Source organism: Oryctolagus cuniculus, chromosome 18 (assembly GCF_051225735.1).
Source record: "Oryctolagus cuniculus isolate XC-2025 breed Fujian yellow rabbit chromosome 18, ASM5122573v1, whole genome shotgun sequence".
NCBI lineage: Eukaryota > Metazoa > Chordata > Mammalia > Lagomorpha > Leporidae > Oryctolagus > Oryctolagus cuniculus.
The window spans coordinates 25,622,309-25,639,489 of record NC_142884.1 but is presented as its reverse complement, the minus strand read 5'-3'; the positions used below and the strand labels follow the sequence as shown (position 1 = coordinate 25,639,489).

General features: G+C 49.8%; 1 protein-coding gene across 6 annotated transcripts; it reads right to left on the bottom strand.

Moving 5' to 3' along the window:
* Positions 1 to 1,675: 1,675 nt before the first annotated feature.
* On the bottom strand, positions 1,676 to 16,843 carry LOC149120879 (zinc finger protein 302-like). 6 transcript variants are annotated; one of them, XM_089319168.1, is made up of 6 exons: positions 16,721 to 16,843; positions 15,802 to 15,871; positions 15,260 to 15,388; positions 11,617 to 11,737; positions 11,318 to 11,401; positions 3,584 to 3,801 (listed from the first exon to the last, which is right to left on the bottom strand). In XM_089319168.1, exons 1-6 carry the CDS (start codon positions 16,726 to 16,728, stop codon positions 3,728 to 3,730), a joined length of 486 nt encoding a protein of 161 aa, XP_089175294.1. In that variant the 5' UTR covers positions 16,729 to 16,843; the 3' UTR covers positions 3,584 to 3,727. The 6 variants fall into 6 exon arrangements, 4 of the variants coding, with proteins under 4 accessions (XP_089175295.1, XP_089175294.1, XP_089175291.1 ...); XM_089319165.1 differs by lacking the exon at positions 3,584 to 3,801 and adding an exon at positions 7,216 to 9,545 and having other exon boundaries at positions 16,721 to 16,842; XM_089319169.1 differs by lacking the exons at positions 15,260 to 15,388; positions 16,721 to 16,843 and adding an exon at positions 16,429 to 16,569 and having other exon boundaries at positions 3,314 to 3,801.
* Between the last annotated feature and the right edge of the window lie 338 nt (positions 16,844 to 17,181).

Genomic DNA, 17,181 nt, shown 5'->3' with positions numbered 1-17,181 from the left:
AGCCAGGAGCCAGGTGCTTCTCCTGGTCTCCCATGCGGGTGCAGGGCCCAAGCACTTGGGCCATCCTCCACTGCCTTCCTGGGCCACAGCAGAGAGCTGGCCTGGAAGAGGGGCAACTGGGACAGCATCCGGCACCCCAACTGGGACTAGAACCCGGGGTGCCGGCACCGCAGGCAGAGGATTAGCTTAGTGAGCTGTAGCGCTGGCCACATAAATTTTTTAAAAATATTTATTTACTTCTTTGAAAGTCAGAGTTACAGAGAGAGGAGAGGCAGAGAGAGAGAGAGGTCTTCCATCTGCTGGTTCACTCCCCAGTTGGCCGCAATGGCCGGGGCTGCACCAATCCGAAGCCAGGAGCCAGGAGCTTGCTCCAGGTCTCCCACATGGCTGCAGGGGCTTAACCAGGACTCAGCAGAGAGCTGGATCAGAAGAGGAGCAGCTGGGTCTCGAACCGGCACCCATATGGGATGCTGGCACTTCAGGCCAGGTCATTAGCCCGCTGAGCCACAGTGCCGGCCCCGGTAACATAAATTTTGACATGGCATTTTAATTTCAATCAGTACTAATAATTTTGAAATTCCCTTTCAGTGTCTACTTTGGTCTGTGGAATTTATCTAACGTTGACTGTGGTCCGGGCACATACTTTGTATAGCTTGAAACTCTTTACTAAGATTTGCTCTATGACCCAGAACATGTATATTTTGGTGATTAGTCCAAGTGCATGGAACATCACGCAGGCTGTGCTCTCTGAGCGGAGCGTCTCTGAGTGCCGAGTGGGTGTAGGCGGTCGAGAGCGCTGTCTCTGCACCCTCCCTGTCCCTGTTTATCAACCACACAGAGAGTGGGCTTTAAAGATCCCTCTGCTGTGAGTGTAGGTCTATCTATTCCTCCTAGCTTACCTGTCATCTTTTCTTTATATTTAAGTGTTTTTATTAGGTGTATAAATATTTAGGTGATCTTCTTTGCTCTGAAGTTAGTTTTATGTGGCATTACGGTTACCATGGTGTGTCTCTGTGCTTTGACTGTTTGTATCTTTATATTTAAAGTGGTTTCCTTGTAGGCACGTTATTTCTTACTTTTTACCTGCTCTGAAAAAGCTATCTTTTATTTAGAGCATTTACAACCTTTACATTCAGTTCGCCCATAGTTTTGGGCTTTTCACTTTGCCATTTTGCTATTGGTTTTCTCTTTATCCTGCTCTATATTAACTTTTTCTCCTTTTTCTGGCTTTGGATTGTATATTTCTTATGATCCCTTTGTTGTTGAAACTATTTAAATTGTTTGTTCACAGGATGGCCAGTCAGGCACCACACAAGAGGTCTGAAGAACATGTGTTACACTCCCAAGTCCTAGAGAGACAGCCATTTTCCGACACCAGGAGGCTGCACAGAGGGGGAAGGGACAGCACCAGGGTAAGCACCCAGGGAACAGGCCCAGAGAGCCGAGAGAACAAGGACCCACGGCGAGGGCCCTTACTGGGTGTCAGGATGAAGTACACAGGTGAAAGGCGCAGGCAGCCTGCGTCAGGGCCATGCTCGCCACACTGGTGCATCGGCTCACCTGGCTGGGGACACGGATGCGACAGGAAAATCAGTGTAATAGAGTGATGCTGTGGTATCTCGTCATTAACAGTCCTCATGTTGGGTGGGCAGTGCTTCCCTCCTAGACTGTGGGACAGCTTGATGCAGCCACCGAAGGTAAACTTTGATGAAGACACCTAGGAAGAAGCTTTGGTGAAGTTTTATCATTTGGTTCATATCAGGCACTCCACTTTGTGGGAGAAAACCAAAAGCACAGGTCAGCTACCTCTGGATTTAAGGAAACCTGCCGGAATATTCAGCTGTGTTATTAAATGCCTTCACTGCTTTGCCTGTTTCTCATAGCTTGGTCTCCTTCTCTGGTTACTGAATAGTTAAGAGCAGCTTATTGCACAAGGTGCAATGTTTCATTCACCCTTTGAGTACAATCAGAGGGGGCCACCAGACCATGCTGGTTGGTAGACAGGGTTTGATTTTGTTTGACCAAGGCTGCTGTACTGGGGCTAACAGTGGTGGGTCCTGTGGCTGTGACCTCTAAAAGGACTGTTGCCCATCTTGCCAGAGGTTGATGGAAATAGGAAGGTACCCATCAGATGAGAAAATGACAGTCCCTGGTGTAACTGCCATACCCTGGGGTGTGGTTTCATTAGGGAAAATAGGAGCGGGTAGAGAGGAAGAATGTACAAGGTGAAGGAGCACAGTGCACCTGTGTGGACGTGAGGTAAGGAAGGTGCATGCCCCACTCAGGGACTGGCCAGCAGGGGGGCTCCTGGGCACATGTGGCAGGTTGGGGTGTTAGCGTGGCTTGATTAGAACATGCAGCCATCATCCCTGGTTAGTGGTTATGAAAACAAGGGGCCGGCGCTGTGGTGCAGCGGGCTAACGCCCTGGCCTGAAGTGCCGGCATCCCATATGGGCACTGGTTCTAGTCCCGGCTGCTCCTCTTCCGATCCAGCTCTCTGCTATGGCCTGGGAAAGCAGTAGAAGATGGCCCAAGTGCTTGGACACCTGCATCTATGTGGGAGACCTGGAAGAAGCTCCTGGCTCCTGGCTTTGGATCAGCGCAGCTCCGGCCATTGCAACCAACTGGGGAGTGAACCATCGGATGGAAGACCTCTCTCTCTCTCTGCCTCTCCTCTCTCTGTGTAACTCTGACTTTCAAATAAATAAATCTTTAACAAAAGAATGGAAACAAGTGATATACTCAAGCAAATGGGGCTTGGGGGGCTTTCTGTTTATATGGTATTAGACAAAAAAATAGACCCAAGACCTTTTAGGTCTCTAACAATACCTTAATGGAGTTGTGAAGTGTGTTAGAAAGATGTGCCTATGAAGATGATGGGCCCAGCGGTTGTTGGAGGTTGTAACAGTTGGTCAGTAAACTGTATGTAAGAAGTGGGGTATTCGTGTGTAATCAAGCCGGAAGAGTGACCGGAGAAGTCACCAGGGAGTGGAGAATTCTCTTTGCAGGGCCGAGGGCTTCGCTGAGAGGCAGACGTCTCCTAGGGAAGCGGTCATTCCTACCATGTTTCAGAACGGCAGAGATGGTAGTAATCTCTACTAGATTTTCTTTAGGTATTGGCGTGTAGGCTGTACATTTTGACACAGAGCAAGGAATAGAACAGGAACATGGGAATAGGCAGACAGAAAGCTCCGAAACAGAACCGTTAGTGTCTAAGGAAAGGAAAGCAAAATTACCTCGTGTCCACGGGCATCACTGGGTAGAGTTTGGTGTTTTGGGTAAAGTTGTCCCTGTCATAGGAGGTGAACTCATCTACAATGCCAAAATCTTTTAAGATTTATTTATTTGAAAGTCAGAGTTACAGAGAGAGAGGAGAGGCGGCGGCGGGGGGGGGGGGTGTCTTCCATCCGCTGGTTCACTCCCCATTTGGCCGCAATGGCCAGAGCTGTGCTGATCCAAAGCCAGGAGCCAGGTGCTTCCTCCAGGTCTCCCACGTGGGTGCAGGGCCCCAAGGACTTGGGCCATCTTCTACTGCTTTCCCAGGCCACAACAGAGAGCTGGATCGGAAGAGGAGCAGCCGGGTCTTGAACCGGCACCCATATGGGATGCTGCACTGCAGGCCAGGGCGTTAACCCCCTGTGCCACAGCGCTGGCCCCGCCAACATCTTAAGCTGGGGAGATGCTGCCTGCAGTGATGGCTTCTCCAGATGTGAGCCTCTGTACATAGCTACAACCTTGTCCACAAGGATCGTGTGTGGCAGAACTGTTGAGGCTCCCCACGGGTCACCCAGAACACGTCGGCTTTGGAAGTGAAGGTAAAAGAGGTCAAGAGGCTGCTGGAATAGGCATGAACAGAACATGTTAGCCAAATGTACACAAGCAAACGATGCGCCAGCAGTTGATTGAATAGCATCAGTAATTTTGATAATATTAGCTACTGACAGGAACACAGCATTAAGGTTGTAGTAATCCTGCACCTGAGGTGCCTCCCACTACCTTCTCCCCACAACCCCCACATTTAAGAACAGGCAAGGTCAGGATGTCAAATGGGGAAATGGTGGGGACAGTCACCCCTTTATTAGTTTGGTTTCCTATGAGCTTTTGAAGACCCTGTTGTAACCTGTATTGGGCCATGTTGACTATTTTAATTAGGGGCCCATGAGGTCTTATTTGATCAAGTCTGCTTCTAAGTGTTGAAGAGTTTACCTTCTGATTTATTGTGTTCCAGGATCTGTGCTCCAACAAGGGATGTCCTACGGTAGTGGGCACAGCTATGATTATAGAAATTTAGGCAAGTCTACTTTTTTTTAAAAAAGATTTATTTTATTTGTTTGAAAGAGTTACAGAGAGAAGTAGAGACAGAGAGGTCTTCCATCCGCTGGTTCACTCCCCACATGGCCTCAACGGCCAGAGCTGCACTGAGCCGAAGCCAAGAGCTTCTTCCAGGTCTCCCACGTGGGTACAGGGGCCCAAGCAGTTGGGCCATCTTCTACTGCTTTCCCAGGCCATAGCAGAGAGCTGGATCGGAAGTGGAACAGCTGGGACTAGAACTGGCGCCCACATGGGATGCTGGCGCTTCAGGCCAGGGCTTTAATCCACTGCACCACAGCGCCGGCCCTGCAAGTCTACGTTTAAAATGCAACTTGTCTAATTTTTCCTCTACTTTCTGTGTACTCACTTTGTAAGATTATAGGAGGCATACTGTTTAAACTTAATGGAATCCATGGCTGTAACTATAATTTTGAACCCCAATATAGATTAAGTGCAAAGTTTCCTTTTGATACATTTAGCAGCTGTTTTTAACATTTTAACATCTTTAAAGGCACAAAAGCCAATCATTGCTCTTTTTATTTTTACTCTATAAATTCTAATATAACTTAGTACTTAAGTTTTGGCTTTACAATTGAACCAAATTATGGAACTTTGTTATAATTTATATATTTAATTTATATAAATTAGTATATACTTATACAGTATTCAATAGCTATATGTAATTTAGCTGAATACCTGTTGTTTTCTCCCAGTGTATGTGGGGGTTCATTTTTGCTTGTTTATTTTTAAATCTTTAGTTGTCTGAGAGACAGAGAAGAGTGCACACCCAGCTGCTGATCATCTCCCAACAGCCAGGGCTGGGCTAGGCCAAGGCTGGGAGCTGGGGGGCAGGAGCCCAACCGCTGGCGCCATCATCGGTGCCTCTCATGGTCTGCAGTATCAGGAGTTCCTCAAGGGCCAGACGCAGAATCAAACACAAGCACCGACTGCAGTGTGGGGTGCAGGTGCCCTGCCTGGCATCCTTCCCGCGAGGCCAGATGCCCACTCCCTGGGTTTGCTTGAAAGGGTTAAACAATCTAGACTCAGCGTATGTTTGCTGGGCCTGGCATTTGTTCAGCACACAGGTTTAAATGTCCTTTTCTTACCTCCCCTCCTCAGGCCTGTTCACAGGCACCTAAAGCAACAATGTTGTTGTTTTTTTTCCTTTTTGTTGGTTTTTTTAGGCTTTTAGCTGCCTGGAACCTCAGCCTTTAGTTTCCGTCCTTGAAGTGCCTACCTAAAATCTCAAGGCTGCCCAAAGAACTTAATGTTTCCTTTATGGTTATTTTTCAAATTCTCACAACCAGAATGCAGACATTGAGAAGTGGAGTGTAGTCTCAGCAGGCTGAGTTCGAATCCAGAGCTGCGTTAATATGTAGCCCTTGTGACAGGCCCACAGGGAGACTGGGGAGGCTCACTGGTGTGGCGGTAACCATCCTGTATTTATTTTTTCCATGTGCGTCTTTCTCGTCACACTGCTTACTTTCTGCACCTCTCAAGTCTCGTGGCCTTGTTATTGTGTCTTTTGTCAATGACTTTTACAGGGAAGGCTTTATGCTCTAATGCAGTCTATTTAAAGCAGTGCCTGCCCAGCACAAAGGTAGGCTCCCAGAAAATGCTATGTGATAAGTGCCTTGGGTCTTCCTAGATCTTCAGCAACAGGCTCTAATGCACCTGACTGGTCCAACACTAATGAACACACTTTCCAAGCACCAGTGACCTTCAAAGTCATGGTTGTAACCTTTTTTTTTTTTTTAAAGAATTATTTATTTTTGTTTATTTATTTGAAGGGCAAGCAAACAGACGGGGAGAGACAGAAAGAGATCTTTCATCTGCTGTTTCACTCCCCTAAATGGCCCCAAGAGCCAAGGTTAAGCCAGGCCGAAGCCAGGAATTCCAACCAGGTCTCCCACAAGGGTGGCAGGGCCCAAATACTTGAGTATTAGCAGAGAGCCGACTTGGAAGCGGAACAACAGACTCACACCAGCAGTCTGGTGTTGCATGCAGCAGCTTAAGCCGCGTGCCCCAGCGCTGGCCCCAGGGAAAGCGAGAGCCGCTGTACCTCGCCAGGGGACCCGGTACTAGAGGTGACGCTGAGGACTCAGGGAGTCTGGGCTCACTGAGCAGAGCCCCCACCTCTCCACCAGGCGAGGTGCCTTGTGTCAGTTCGAGTCCCGGCTGTTCCACTTCCGATCCAGCTCTCTGCTGTGGCCTGGGGAAGCAGTGGAAGATGGCCCAAGTGCTTGGGCCCCTGCACCCACGTGGGAGACCTGGAAACAAGCTTCAGGCTCCTGGCTTTGGATTGGCCCAGCTCCAGCCATTGTGGCCATTTAAGGAGTGAACCAGCGGGTGGGACGATCTCTCTCTCTGCCTCTGCAACTCTGCCTTTCAAATAAATAAATCTTTACAAAAAAATTTAATAAACCACATGCTGGGCGTGAAAACCCAGAGTCATACGCTAATGGAACCAAGAGGTTAGCGACAACCCAGGATGGTGTTCAGGATGTGGACCTCGCGGGAGGCCTGTAGGTCTCTGGGGACGCGCCTGCAGCAGGTGGTTCTCCCCAGGGCTCCCTGCGTCAGCACTTTCTCTACTGCCGGCGTGCCTGTGATCTGTCCCCCCCACGCTCTACCACTGCCGGTGCAGCTGCACCATCCTGGATGTGCGCCTCCGAACTGAGCTGAATGAGCCTTATCCTCTGGACAGTGTGTTGCCATGGGTACTTCGTTATAGTAACAAAAAGCTAATCTAGTGCTCATCACATAATTAGCACTCACCCAGTAAGATTCAGTTAAAAACCACACCCACAGTCAACACTGCTCTAATCTCCCACTAAAGGCTATAGTATGGCTAAAACAAATTCTTCAAGAAGTAGTAACACTTTTTTCAAAAGTCACAGAGAGTTCATTATATACAAAATAATTTTTATTAGAGACCAAAAATTTTATTAATACTATTTTTACTTCTTTGACAGCTTTAATTTTCAACAGTGTACAATTTACTGGAACCACTAGATGGCTAGATATTTGCACATAACCATTAGTCAAAAATAATTTCTAGGGCCCGGCACTGTGGCGTAGCAGGTAAAGCTGCTGTCTGCAGTGCCGGCATCCCATGTGGGCACTGGTTGGAGTCCCCAGCTGCTCCACTTCCGGTCCAGCTCTCTGCTGTGACCTGAGAAATCAGTAGAAGATGGCCCAAGTCCTTGGGGCCCTGCATCCACGTGGGAGACCCGGAGGAAGCTTCTGGCTCCTGGCTCCTGATCAGCACAGCTCCGGCTGTTGCAGCCATTTGAGGAGCAAACCAGCAGATAGAAGACCTCTCTCTCTCCTCTGCCTCTTCTCTCTCTGTGTAACTTTTACTTGCAAATAAATAAATAAATCTTTTAAAAATTTTTTCTATAGAGCATATGAGCAAAACTATGTTACTGCTCTGAGAAATGTATATTTATTTATAATAAACTTGCTTGCTCTTCTGTAGGATTCTGTTTACAGTGCTGCTGCCAAACAAGATTTAGACATAATGCCTTACCCTGCAGGTTGCCTTACCGTTAATCTGATGTCTAGCAAGATAGCTTAGTGGACACCTGGCAACATGTCTCACACTGCGGGAGCTCTTTAATGTACAACGAGGAATGCGCTTAAACTAGAGGACTTCGACTTCTAGTTTTCTGCATTCACAGAGCTTCTCTCCGGCAGAAGTTTGGCTTTTGCTGACTTAGGATCTACGGCTGAGGTTTACTTTGATTCCTGCTTTCACTCGCACCTGGTCTCTCACATGCATAGTCATTCAAATGGTCCGACGACTTTCCTACACTCACTGGCTTTATCGCAGTTATGGGTTCTTTGATGGGCGGTGAGATTGGAGCCTTTGCTGAAAGCTTTTCCGCATTCACTACACTGATATGGTTTCACTCCAGTGTGAGTTCTCTGATGCACAGTAAGGTTGGAGCTACAGCTGAAGGCCTTCCCGCACTTAATACATTCGTAAGGTTTCTCTCCAGTGTGGATTCTGTGATGCTGAAGAAGGGACGATCTGTGACTGAAGGCCTTCCCGCAAACACTGCATTCGTAAGGTGTCAGTCTGATGTGATTTCTCAAATGCATATCCAGCGATCCGGGCTGGCTGAAGGACTTCCTGCATTTCTGACACTCAAAGGGTCTTTCGTCCGTGTGCAGACTCTGATGCTGAATGAGAAGCGGGAGGCTACTGAAGCTCTGCAGACACTGGTTGCATTCACATTGCTTCTCGATGGTATGAATCCTCTGATGTCGAGTAAGGTGGGAGCTACAGCAAAAGGCTTTCCCACAGTTGCTGCATTCATACGGTTTCTCTCCAGTATGGATTTTTTGGTGGTGAATGAGAGATGACCTATGAATGAAGGCCTTCCCACACACTGGACACTCATAGAGTTTTTCTTGCGTGTGAATCCTCAGGTGTTCAATGAGATGTGAGACACGACTGAAAGACTTCCCGCAGCGCGTACATTCATACGGCTTCTCTCCAGTGTGAGTGCTCTGATGATTCGTAAGCGATGAGACGTGACTGAAGGCCTTCCCACATTCAGCGCATCTGTAAGGTTTCTCTCCGCTGTGGCTTATCTGATGTCGAGTAAGGGATGAGCCGTGGCTAAAAGTCTTCCCACATTCGTGACACTCATAGGGTTTCTCCCCTGTATGAATTCTCCAGTGGCGATTCAGGACTGACTGTTTGCCAAAGGCTTTCCCACATTCTCTACATGCATAGCCTTTCTCTCGATTACACAAAGTCTGGCGAAGGCTAAGCGATGTGCCCTGGTTGAAGGCCGCTGCAGCTTCATTAGAGTTCAGAAGCTTCCTCCCGCCACTGGCGCCCTCATTCCTGACAACGGACGTTCTTGGTGGGCTTGTCTTCAGCGTGTCACAGGCTCGCAACTTTGCTTCAGGAGAAAGTCTGTGCGGTTCAGAACGGGTGGGCTTTAAGTGGAAGGTGCCTCTAAACGCATTGCACTTGTTAAAGGTTTCCCCAGTGGGGCTCTCTCTACAGGGGAGAGGCACTGGTCTGAAATGTGTTCCCCGGCTCCTGGGCCTCCCCTCCTCTGTCTCTCTGCACTCCTGGTCCTTACTGGCACTTGAAAATTCACAACTTGGTTTTACAGTTTTTTCTGTTCTTTCTATTTCTGTTTGGGGTGACTCTTCATTATAAAAATCCCCTTTTGTTGATAATTCCTTGCTTTCCCATCTTGGTGCCCAATCTGAAATATATAAAGAAAGTAAAGTGGTGCTTTTTCTCTACTTCTTTTTTTTTCTTTCTCTCTCTCTCTCTTTTTTTTTTTTTTTTTTTTTTGACAGGCAGAGTGGACAGTGAGAGAGAGAGACAGAGAGAAAGGTCTTCCTTTGCCGTTGGTTCACCCTCCAATGGCCGCCGCAGCCAGTGCGCTGTGGCCGGCGCATCGTGCTGATCCGATGGCAGGAGCCAGGCACTTATCCTGGTCTCCCATGGGGTGCAGGGCCCAAGCACTTGGGCCATCCTCCACTGCACTCCCTGGCCACAGCAGAGAGCTGGCCTGGAAGAGGGGCAACCGGGACAGAATCTGGTGCCCCGACCGGGACTAGAACCCGGTGTGCTGGCACCGCAAGGCGGAGGATTAGCCTAGTGAGCCGCGGCGCCGGCCGCTCTACTTCTTAAAAAGAAATTTCTAGGATGGAAACAGGAGAAATAAAACCCCTGGAAAACACATGATTCTGACAAGTCCCACATTTCAGCTATTTCTAAGCAAAGCTCACAGGGAACGCAGACAGCTCACAGAGGCAAAAAGAGTGTTATTAGGGAAATGGGTAAATACAGGCAATCAGTTAAAATAAAAACGCAAGCAGGGCTGGTGCTATGGCATAGCGGGTAAGTATGCTGACTACAGTGCCAGCATCCCACATGGGCGCCGGTTCGCATCCCGGCTGCTCCATTTCCTATCCAGCTCTCTGCTGTGGCCTGGGAAAGCAGTGGAAGATGGCCCAAGTCCTTGGGTCCTTGCACCTGCATGGGAGACCTGGAGGAAGCTCCTGGCTCCTGGCTTCAGATTGGCACAGCTCCAGCCGTTGCAGCCATCTGGGGAATGAATCAGTGAATGGAAGACCTTTTTCTCTCTCTCTGTGTAACTCTGACTTTCAAATAAATAAATAGGGGCTGGCACTGTGGAGCAGAGGGTTAAAGCCCTGGCCTGAAGCGCTGGCATCACATATGGACACCAGTTCTAGTCCCGGCTACTCCTCTTCCAATCCAGCTCTCTGCTATGGCCTGGGAAAGCAGTAGAAGATGGCCCAAGTCCTTGGGCCCCTGCACTCCTGTGGGAGACCTGGAAGAAGCTCCTGGCTCCTGGCTTCGGATCGGTGCAGTTCCAGCCATTGCAGCCATCTGGGGAGTGAACCAGCAGATGGAAGACCTCTCTCTCTATCTCTACCTCTCTCTGTAACTCTGTCTTTCAAATAAATTAAATAAATCTTAAAATAAATAAATGTTTTTAAAAAATGTAAACTATCAGAAAGAAAATATGGAGGTCATTCTAGGTTCCAAGCCATCATTTTATACTATATTTATGTGAACAATGACATTTTATCTCATAGTCTTCTTCTCCAACCTTCAATTAATCTGTTTGCTGCCAGATTAATGATTAAAATACACAGTTTATACTACTACATTAAACCATTACAATGACAACAGAATAACCTAAGTACTACCTATGGGTCACAAAGGTTCAGGCTTTCTGAGTTGTTGTTTCTTGTACTGCTTTGTTTCAAATAAAGAGCATTTTTAATTATTATGATGGCAAAAAATTATGATGACAAAAATCTCATTTTGATTAGATGACATAAGCAATACAGGTAACAGTTTGGAAAAGAGGAACGATCATTTTGAAATTTACCTCTGGAATCCCTAAAGACAGCTCTCCTAAAATGCATCCACTCCCACTGCCAGCATCTTTCACAGAGACTTCCTTCGCCTAACTCACAGGATTAGTCGGAAACGTACCTTTCGGTAGGTTTTTCTCCACCATCCAGGGCTCTTTTCCATTCTCCAGTAAAGTGACCACACATGGCTTAGCCACGGAGAGGCCTGTGTGTAGGAAGACAGAACTCGCTCAAACTGCAGCCACAGAGGTCAGAGGTCACCACAAAAGGCAGCAAAGGGAGGCGTGTTCACTAAGATGGGACGACATGCTTAGGGCTCGGCACAGAAGGGCTAAACAGCTCCTTGGGAACGTGGTATTCAGCCATTTACCATCTCCACGGCCCCTGGAGAAGGAGAAGTGGAAGGAGAGATATCCTCACCTAGAGAGACGAGGTTCTCGTAATTCTGGACCGTCACCTCCCTGTATAAGTCTCTCTGTGCAGAACTGAGCCATCCCCACTCTTCAGGAGAGAAGTCTACAGCCACATCACTGAATGTCACCTGAAACAGCAAGGACGTTTAGCTCGGCCACCGCCCAGGCCTCACTGTACTGCCCCGCGGTCCCTTGTCGAGTAAAGGGACCAGGTTCAGGCAGTGATCTAGAATCTGGTCTCAGTTACGTAGTAACTGCATAATCACAGGCTTGCTGTACAACCAGGGTAAGACAAGTCTCAGAGGGCTGAAGGCCAGAGCCAGGAATTCCATCGAGTCTCCCGTGTGGGTGGCAGGAACCCAAGTACCTGAGCCGTCATCTGCTACCTCCCAAGATGCACATTAGCAGGAGGCTGGAACGGAGGGCTGAGCCAGGACCTGAATCCAGGCATCCCAAGTGGGATCAAAAGCCCACAGCAGGGGCCGGCGCCGTGGCTCACTTGGCTAATCCTCTGCCTGCGGCGCCAGCACCCCGGGTTCTAGTCCCGGTCGGGGTGCCAGATGCTGTCCCGGTTGCTCCTCTTCCAGTCCAGCTCTCTGCTGTGGTCCGGGAGTGCAGTGGAGGATGGCCCAGGTCCTTGGGCCCTGCACCCCATGGGAGACCAGGAGAAGCACCTGGCTCCTGGCCTCAGATCGGCGCAGCGCCAGCGGTAGCGGCCATTTGGGGAGTGAACCAACAGAAGGAAGACCTTTCTCTCTGTTTCTCTCTCTGTCTATAACTCTACCTGCCAAATAAATAAATAAATAAAGCCCGCAGCAAAAGCCTGCCCCTTCTGCCACTGCCATTTTGGTACATGTTGCTATTGACTAGTGACACAGGTCTTTGGCTTCAAACGGGGTGATTTGCGTTTGTCAGGAGTTGGGGAAATACTGAAACATCAAATGCCCTGCCGCTGCAGAAAGCCCTCTCCACAGACGCAGAGCAGAAAGTAAACAGCCGCACCCCTGAACAAGCACGAACACAGGGGCGAGCCACTGAGGAGTCGGCAAGCAGACGCGAGCTCCCGTCCACAGAGCCAAGCAGACGGAGCACGTTGTCCAGGTAACTTGTCCTCAGGTGAGAGGCTTCACAGCACAGTCTGCTACTTACACTTCCTTGTAACTGGAATGGCCACCATGCTAGTCAATCACCTTTATTTCTCAAAGAAAAAATAAGATTTATAGTCCCTTTATGTTAAGCAGGTGGTTTCAACTTGGGAACCAGGAGTCTAGGTTAAACACTCTCTCTCTCTCTCTCTCTCTCTCTCTCTCACACACACACATACACACACACACACACGAGGGGGGGGAGTACTGTCTTCCTCAATGTTTGTATTTCAAAACGTTGGTCCCAAGGGCCTTAAGAACAGCTTGACAAACCAGTAAAACTGGCAAGAGACCTATGCAGCTTTTAGAAAGATTTGCACATGCCTCAGAGGGGCAGTTCTATCATTAGTCCTTTTCAAAGAAATGCGCTGAGAAAACAGGGGTGTCTCCACCTTTTAGTAGGGAAGAAAATTCCTTTTTACTTTTGGCTCATATGTACACTCTCCCAGGTATTAGGGTTGTTCCAGCCTTATCATATCTTTTCCTACTTTCCATAATGGTTTTTAAATGATTAGCTTCTACAAATGTCATCTCATAAACCAAATTAAAAACTCAACACTATGTCAAATGCATAAAAGTTTCATTCCACAAACGCAAAGCTACTTAACACTGTTCTGAACATATACTAACGTCACTGCATTAACAGCTTGCAGAAGGAAATCCACAGCCCCTCATGAGATACCCTCTGCTCTCTGTGTAGAGCTGGGTTCCTCTACCTTGACACCTCTGACATCCGGGGCTGCATAATTCCTGGCTGGTAGGAGCTGTCCTGTGCATTAGCCGCATCCCTGGTTTCTACCCCCATCCCACCGCCATCCTGGTTATGGCAACCAAAAAACCCAGAAATGCCTCTCGACATGACCAAGTGGCCCTTATACTGGAACCAAAGGGGAAGAAAATCACCCGTATTTGAGAACCAACCACCCCTTTAGGAAATTTGAGCAGATCCTTAAGAGATCCTCGTGGGCCTACCCACTACACTCAAGGTGTCTTCTCAGGTCGTGTGAGTGTGTTCTTGCCTCTGCCTCCCTGGTGCCGTGGGCCACCAAACCCAGCTCCTGCCTATTCCCTGGGGACGCGGCCACCTGCATCCCCCTCCGTGGCATGGGCAGCCTTAGGTGGTCTCCTCAGGTGTTCATTCATCTTTGTTCCCAGAAGAACTTGCGAAATCTGTCCTAGCACTTCCCTTCAGATCTTACGCTCTCTTACTTTTCTGCCAGTTCTGACTGCTCCACGCAGCAGCCACTCCTCAATCTACCTACAAAACTTAAATCATTAAAATGTTTCAAAGTATAAAAATTTAATATTCAGTTCCTCGGCCGCTAACAGCCACAGCCCAAGTCACGTGGGGCTGCTGGCTACTACACAGGATAGCACACACACGGAGCATAAAAAGTTCGCACAAGACCATCAAGTCCTGCATGTCAGCATACACCCAACCCAAACTCGATTTTCCTAACAGATACTTCATAAGAGTTTAGGAAATGAATCAACAAATGATTTTGCTTTTACTTTTTCAAACAAGATTTTTTCCATTCTAATTATCTAATTTTCTCAAGAAAACGGACTGCCCAACATGCACGTCCGTGACTCATGCCCGCTCCGGTGTAGGTTTTACCTGCCACCCCATGACTCTGTTCCACTGTTTTGGTCACCAATTTTACTCGCACAACATCTGTTTTGTGCCAAGTATCCCTGCAGGCACTGAAAACAGAACCATCAACAAGCTCCCAGCAGGAGACAAACAATGAGCGCGTGCACACCCTGAACCTATTAGCCAGTCAGTGACAGGTGCTGTGAAACGCAACCATGCAGCAGGTGAGGGAGGGTGACTTCAAGTTCAAATACACTTCTGCGAAGCACAACTTATAAAGTAACCACTGAGCAAAGACACAAAGGGAATAGTGAGGTCTGTGCATGTCTGGGCGAAAAATATTCCAAAAAGATAGTACGGGCACAGCAGCTTCCAAGACCTGGAGGCCATGGCTGGAACAGAAAAGGAAAGTGAGGGGCCAGCACTTTCGCGTAGCGGGTGAAGCCGCCGCCTGCAGTGCCGGCATCCCATATGGGTCCCCGTTCAAGTCCCGGCTGTTCCACTCCCGATCCAGCTCTCTGCTATGTCCTGGGAAAGCAGTAGAAGATGGCCCAAGTCCTTGGGCCCCTGCACCCACGTGGGAGACCCGGAAGAAGCTCCTGGCTCCTGGCTTCGGATTGGCCCAGCTCTGGCTCTTGTGGCCAAATGGTGAGTGAACTTGTGGATGGAAGACCTCTCTCTCTGTCTCTCTCTCTCTCTGCCTCTCCTTTTCTCTCTGTGTAACTCTGACTTTCAAAATAAATAAATCTTTAAAAAAGAAAGAAAAGGAAGGTGGGATTAGAGAGGCAACAGCCTAATTATACAAAGTTTTATAATCACTGAGAAACTCTGACTTCTATTCTGAGAAAAGGCCGCTGAAATGTTTCAGCCGAGGAACGACAGCATTCCACGTATCCACGGGATCACCGTACCAGCTGTGCCGAGCAGAGAGCGGGCGCGGGCAGAGCAGGAGAGCCTCCCAGGAGGCTCCTGCAGCGACGCAGGGAGCTGGGGCCAGGGCAGCAGCAGTGAAGGCAGTGACGGAGACCAGTGGGCAGGTCCTAAGTATTTCCAAAGACAGTACCTGAGCGGGCCTTCCAAGTAAAAAGGAGGAATCAAGGACAATTCCAGACATCCAGTGGGCAACCGGAAAGCCTGCCCCATCAGCCACTGACCACGTGATACAGCTTCGGCAACCGTAAATAACCTCAAATTCTAAGTTTGCATTCTGAATTGTAATAAAAGAAATTCCTTTGGGCACAAGACTCTACAGCAAGTCTTCCAGCAGAAAGCTAGGGCAGTAGGGCAGTACCGTGGCGCTCTCTGGCAGGTGCCACCCTCTCTTACAACCAAGGGAGCGGGAGATCCGGTCCGTCAATGGCCGCCACAGAGTGAGGACTGGCCGAGGAGGCAAAGCAAACACCCAAGACCCAGGGAAGCAAGTGTCCCACGGTGTGGGGGCATACCGACTCACCTGAAACATCACTTTGCAATTTCCAAAAATGCAAGCAATCCAAGCTCTTATCTTACGAATGGGCAGTGTTCTGAGAAGACAGAATAAAGGGAAAAAAAAAACCACACACACAAAAAAACAGTGATCAAAAGTCGGGCTTATCTTGCAGCTCTGTGCCAGCACTGGGGCGCCAGTCCCCTCCCCGGGAACTCGCGGGTGTGTCCTGGCACAGGTCGTGGGTCGCCCCCTGCGGGGACAGCAACCCTTCACACACCAGGGGCACACGCGCAGAACACAACGTCAGGCACCACCCCCACGGAATCCCAACTTCCATCTTGAACGGCGACAAGGCTGCACCCCTCATCTGTTGGGGGTCACGAGTGGGCGACATCAGATCTACCGTCTGTGGCGTCCGCCGTGGGCGCGTGCTCTCTCGCCCCGTCCCGCGCACGGCGGCTCTGAGGGGTGAGCGCCCCACAGCAGCCCCGGAGAGGCGACGGTCCTGCCCGAGGTCCCCCGTGATGCCGCCCGCCGCCGGCCTCCCGTGACCCGCAGCTGCGGGACTCCCGGGAGGGACCCCGCCGGCACCTCCGTGTCTCACTCGTGAGTGGACGCCGGCCCCGGGAACCACACCGCCCGGCGTCCTACCAGATCCCAGGAGCCGGCGCCGGGTCGCCGACGACCGCGGGGCTAGCCAGGAGCGGCGCCCACGGCCGCGCGAGTTTCCCAGAGTCCTCCGCGTCCGGCACGGCGGCCATTCGCGCACCGGAAAACCACACCTCCCAAGAGCCTCTGCGGAGGCGACGCGCCCAGCGGCTCAGCCGGGATCGTAGCACGCAGTCGGCTTGCTGTGAGGACAGTGGCGCTCCGACCACGAAACTACATTTCCCAGAAAGTCAGGCGGCTGCGACAAGGTCTTCGGGCTCATCCGTGCGCTCACAAGTACATTTTTCACTTGGGTAGTTGCAGGCGTCCCTGACTCCTCTCGTTCACAGCCCGGCAGCCACGCTGTCCGGGTCAGGAGGGCGTGAGTATTTAGCGCCCACCTTCCAGGACTCCAGTTCCCAGAATGCACTGCAGCCTGTCCAGCTTTGCCCCGCCCACCAGGGCCGTTTCCCGGAAGTCCGTGCGGGCGCGTCAACTCCACGGTGCTAATAACGGTCCTTCGAGGGTCCGTACATGCCCCGGAAGGATTTGAAACACTGAACTCCAGTGAGCGCTCCCAAGGCAGGGGCCCTCACCCCGGGAGAGAATCCCCCTCCCACGACCCAGCCCGGCGTCCAAAGGGCGATGGACGTCAGACTACTGTTGCTGCATGAGTCGGTTGTCTGCTTTCTTTTTAAATTTAAATTATTTACTGTTGCAATTAAACACCATGTGTCTGAATGTTCTTGTCAGAAA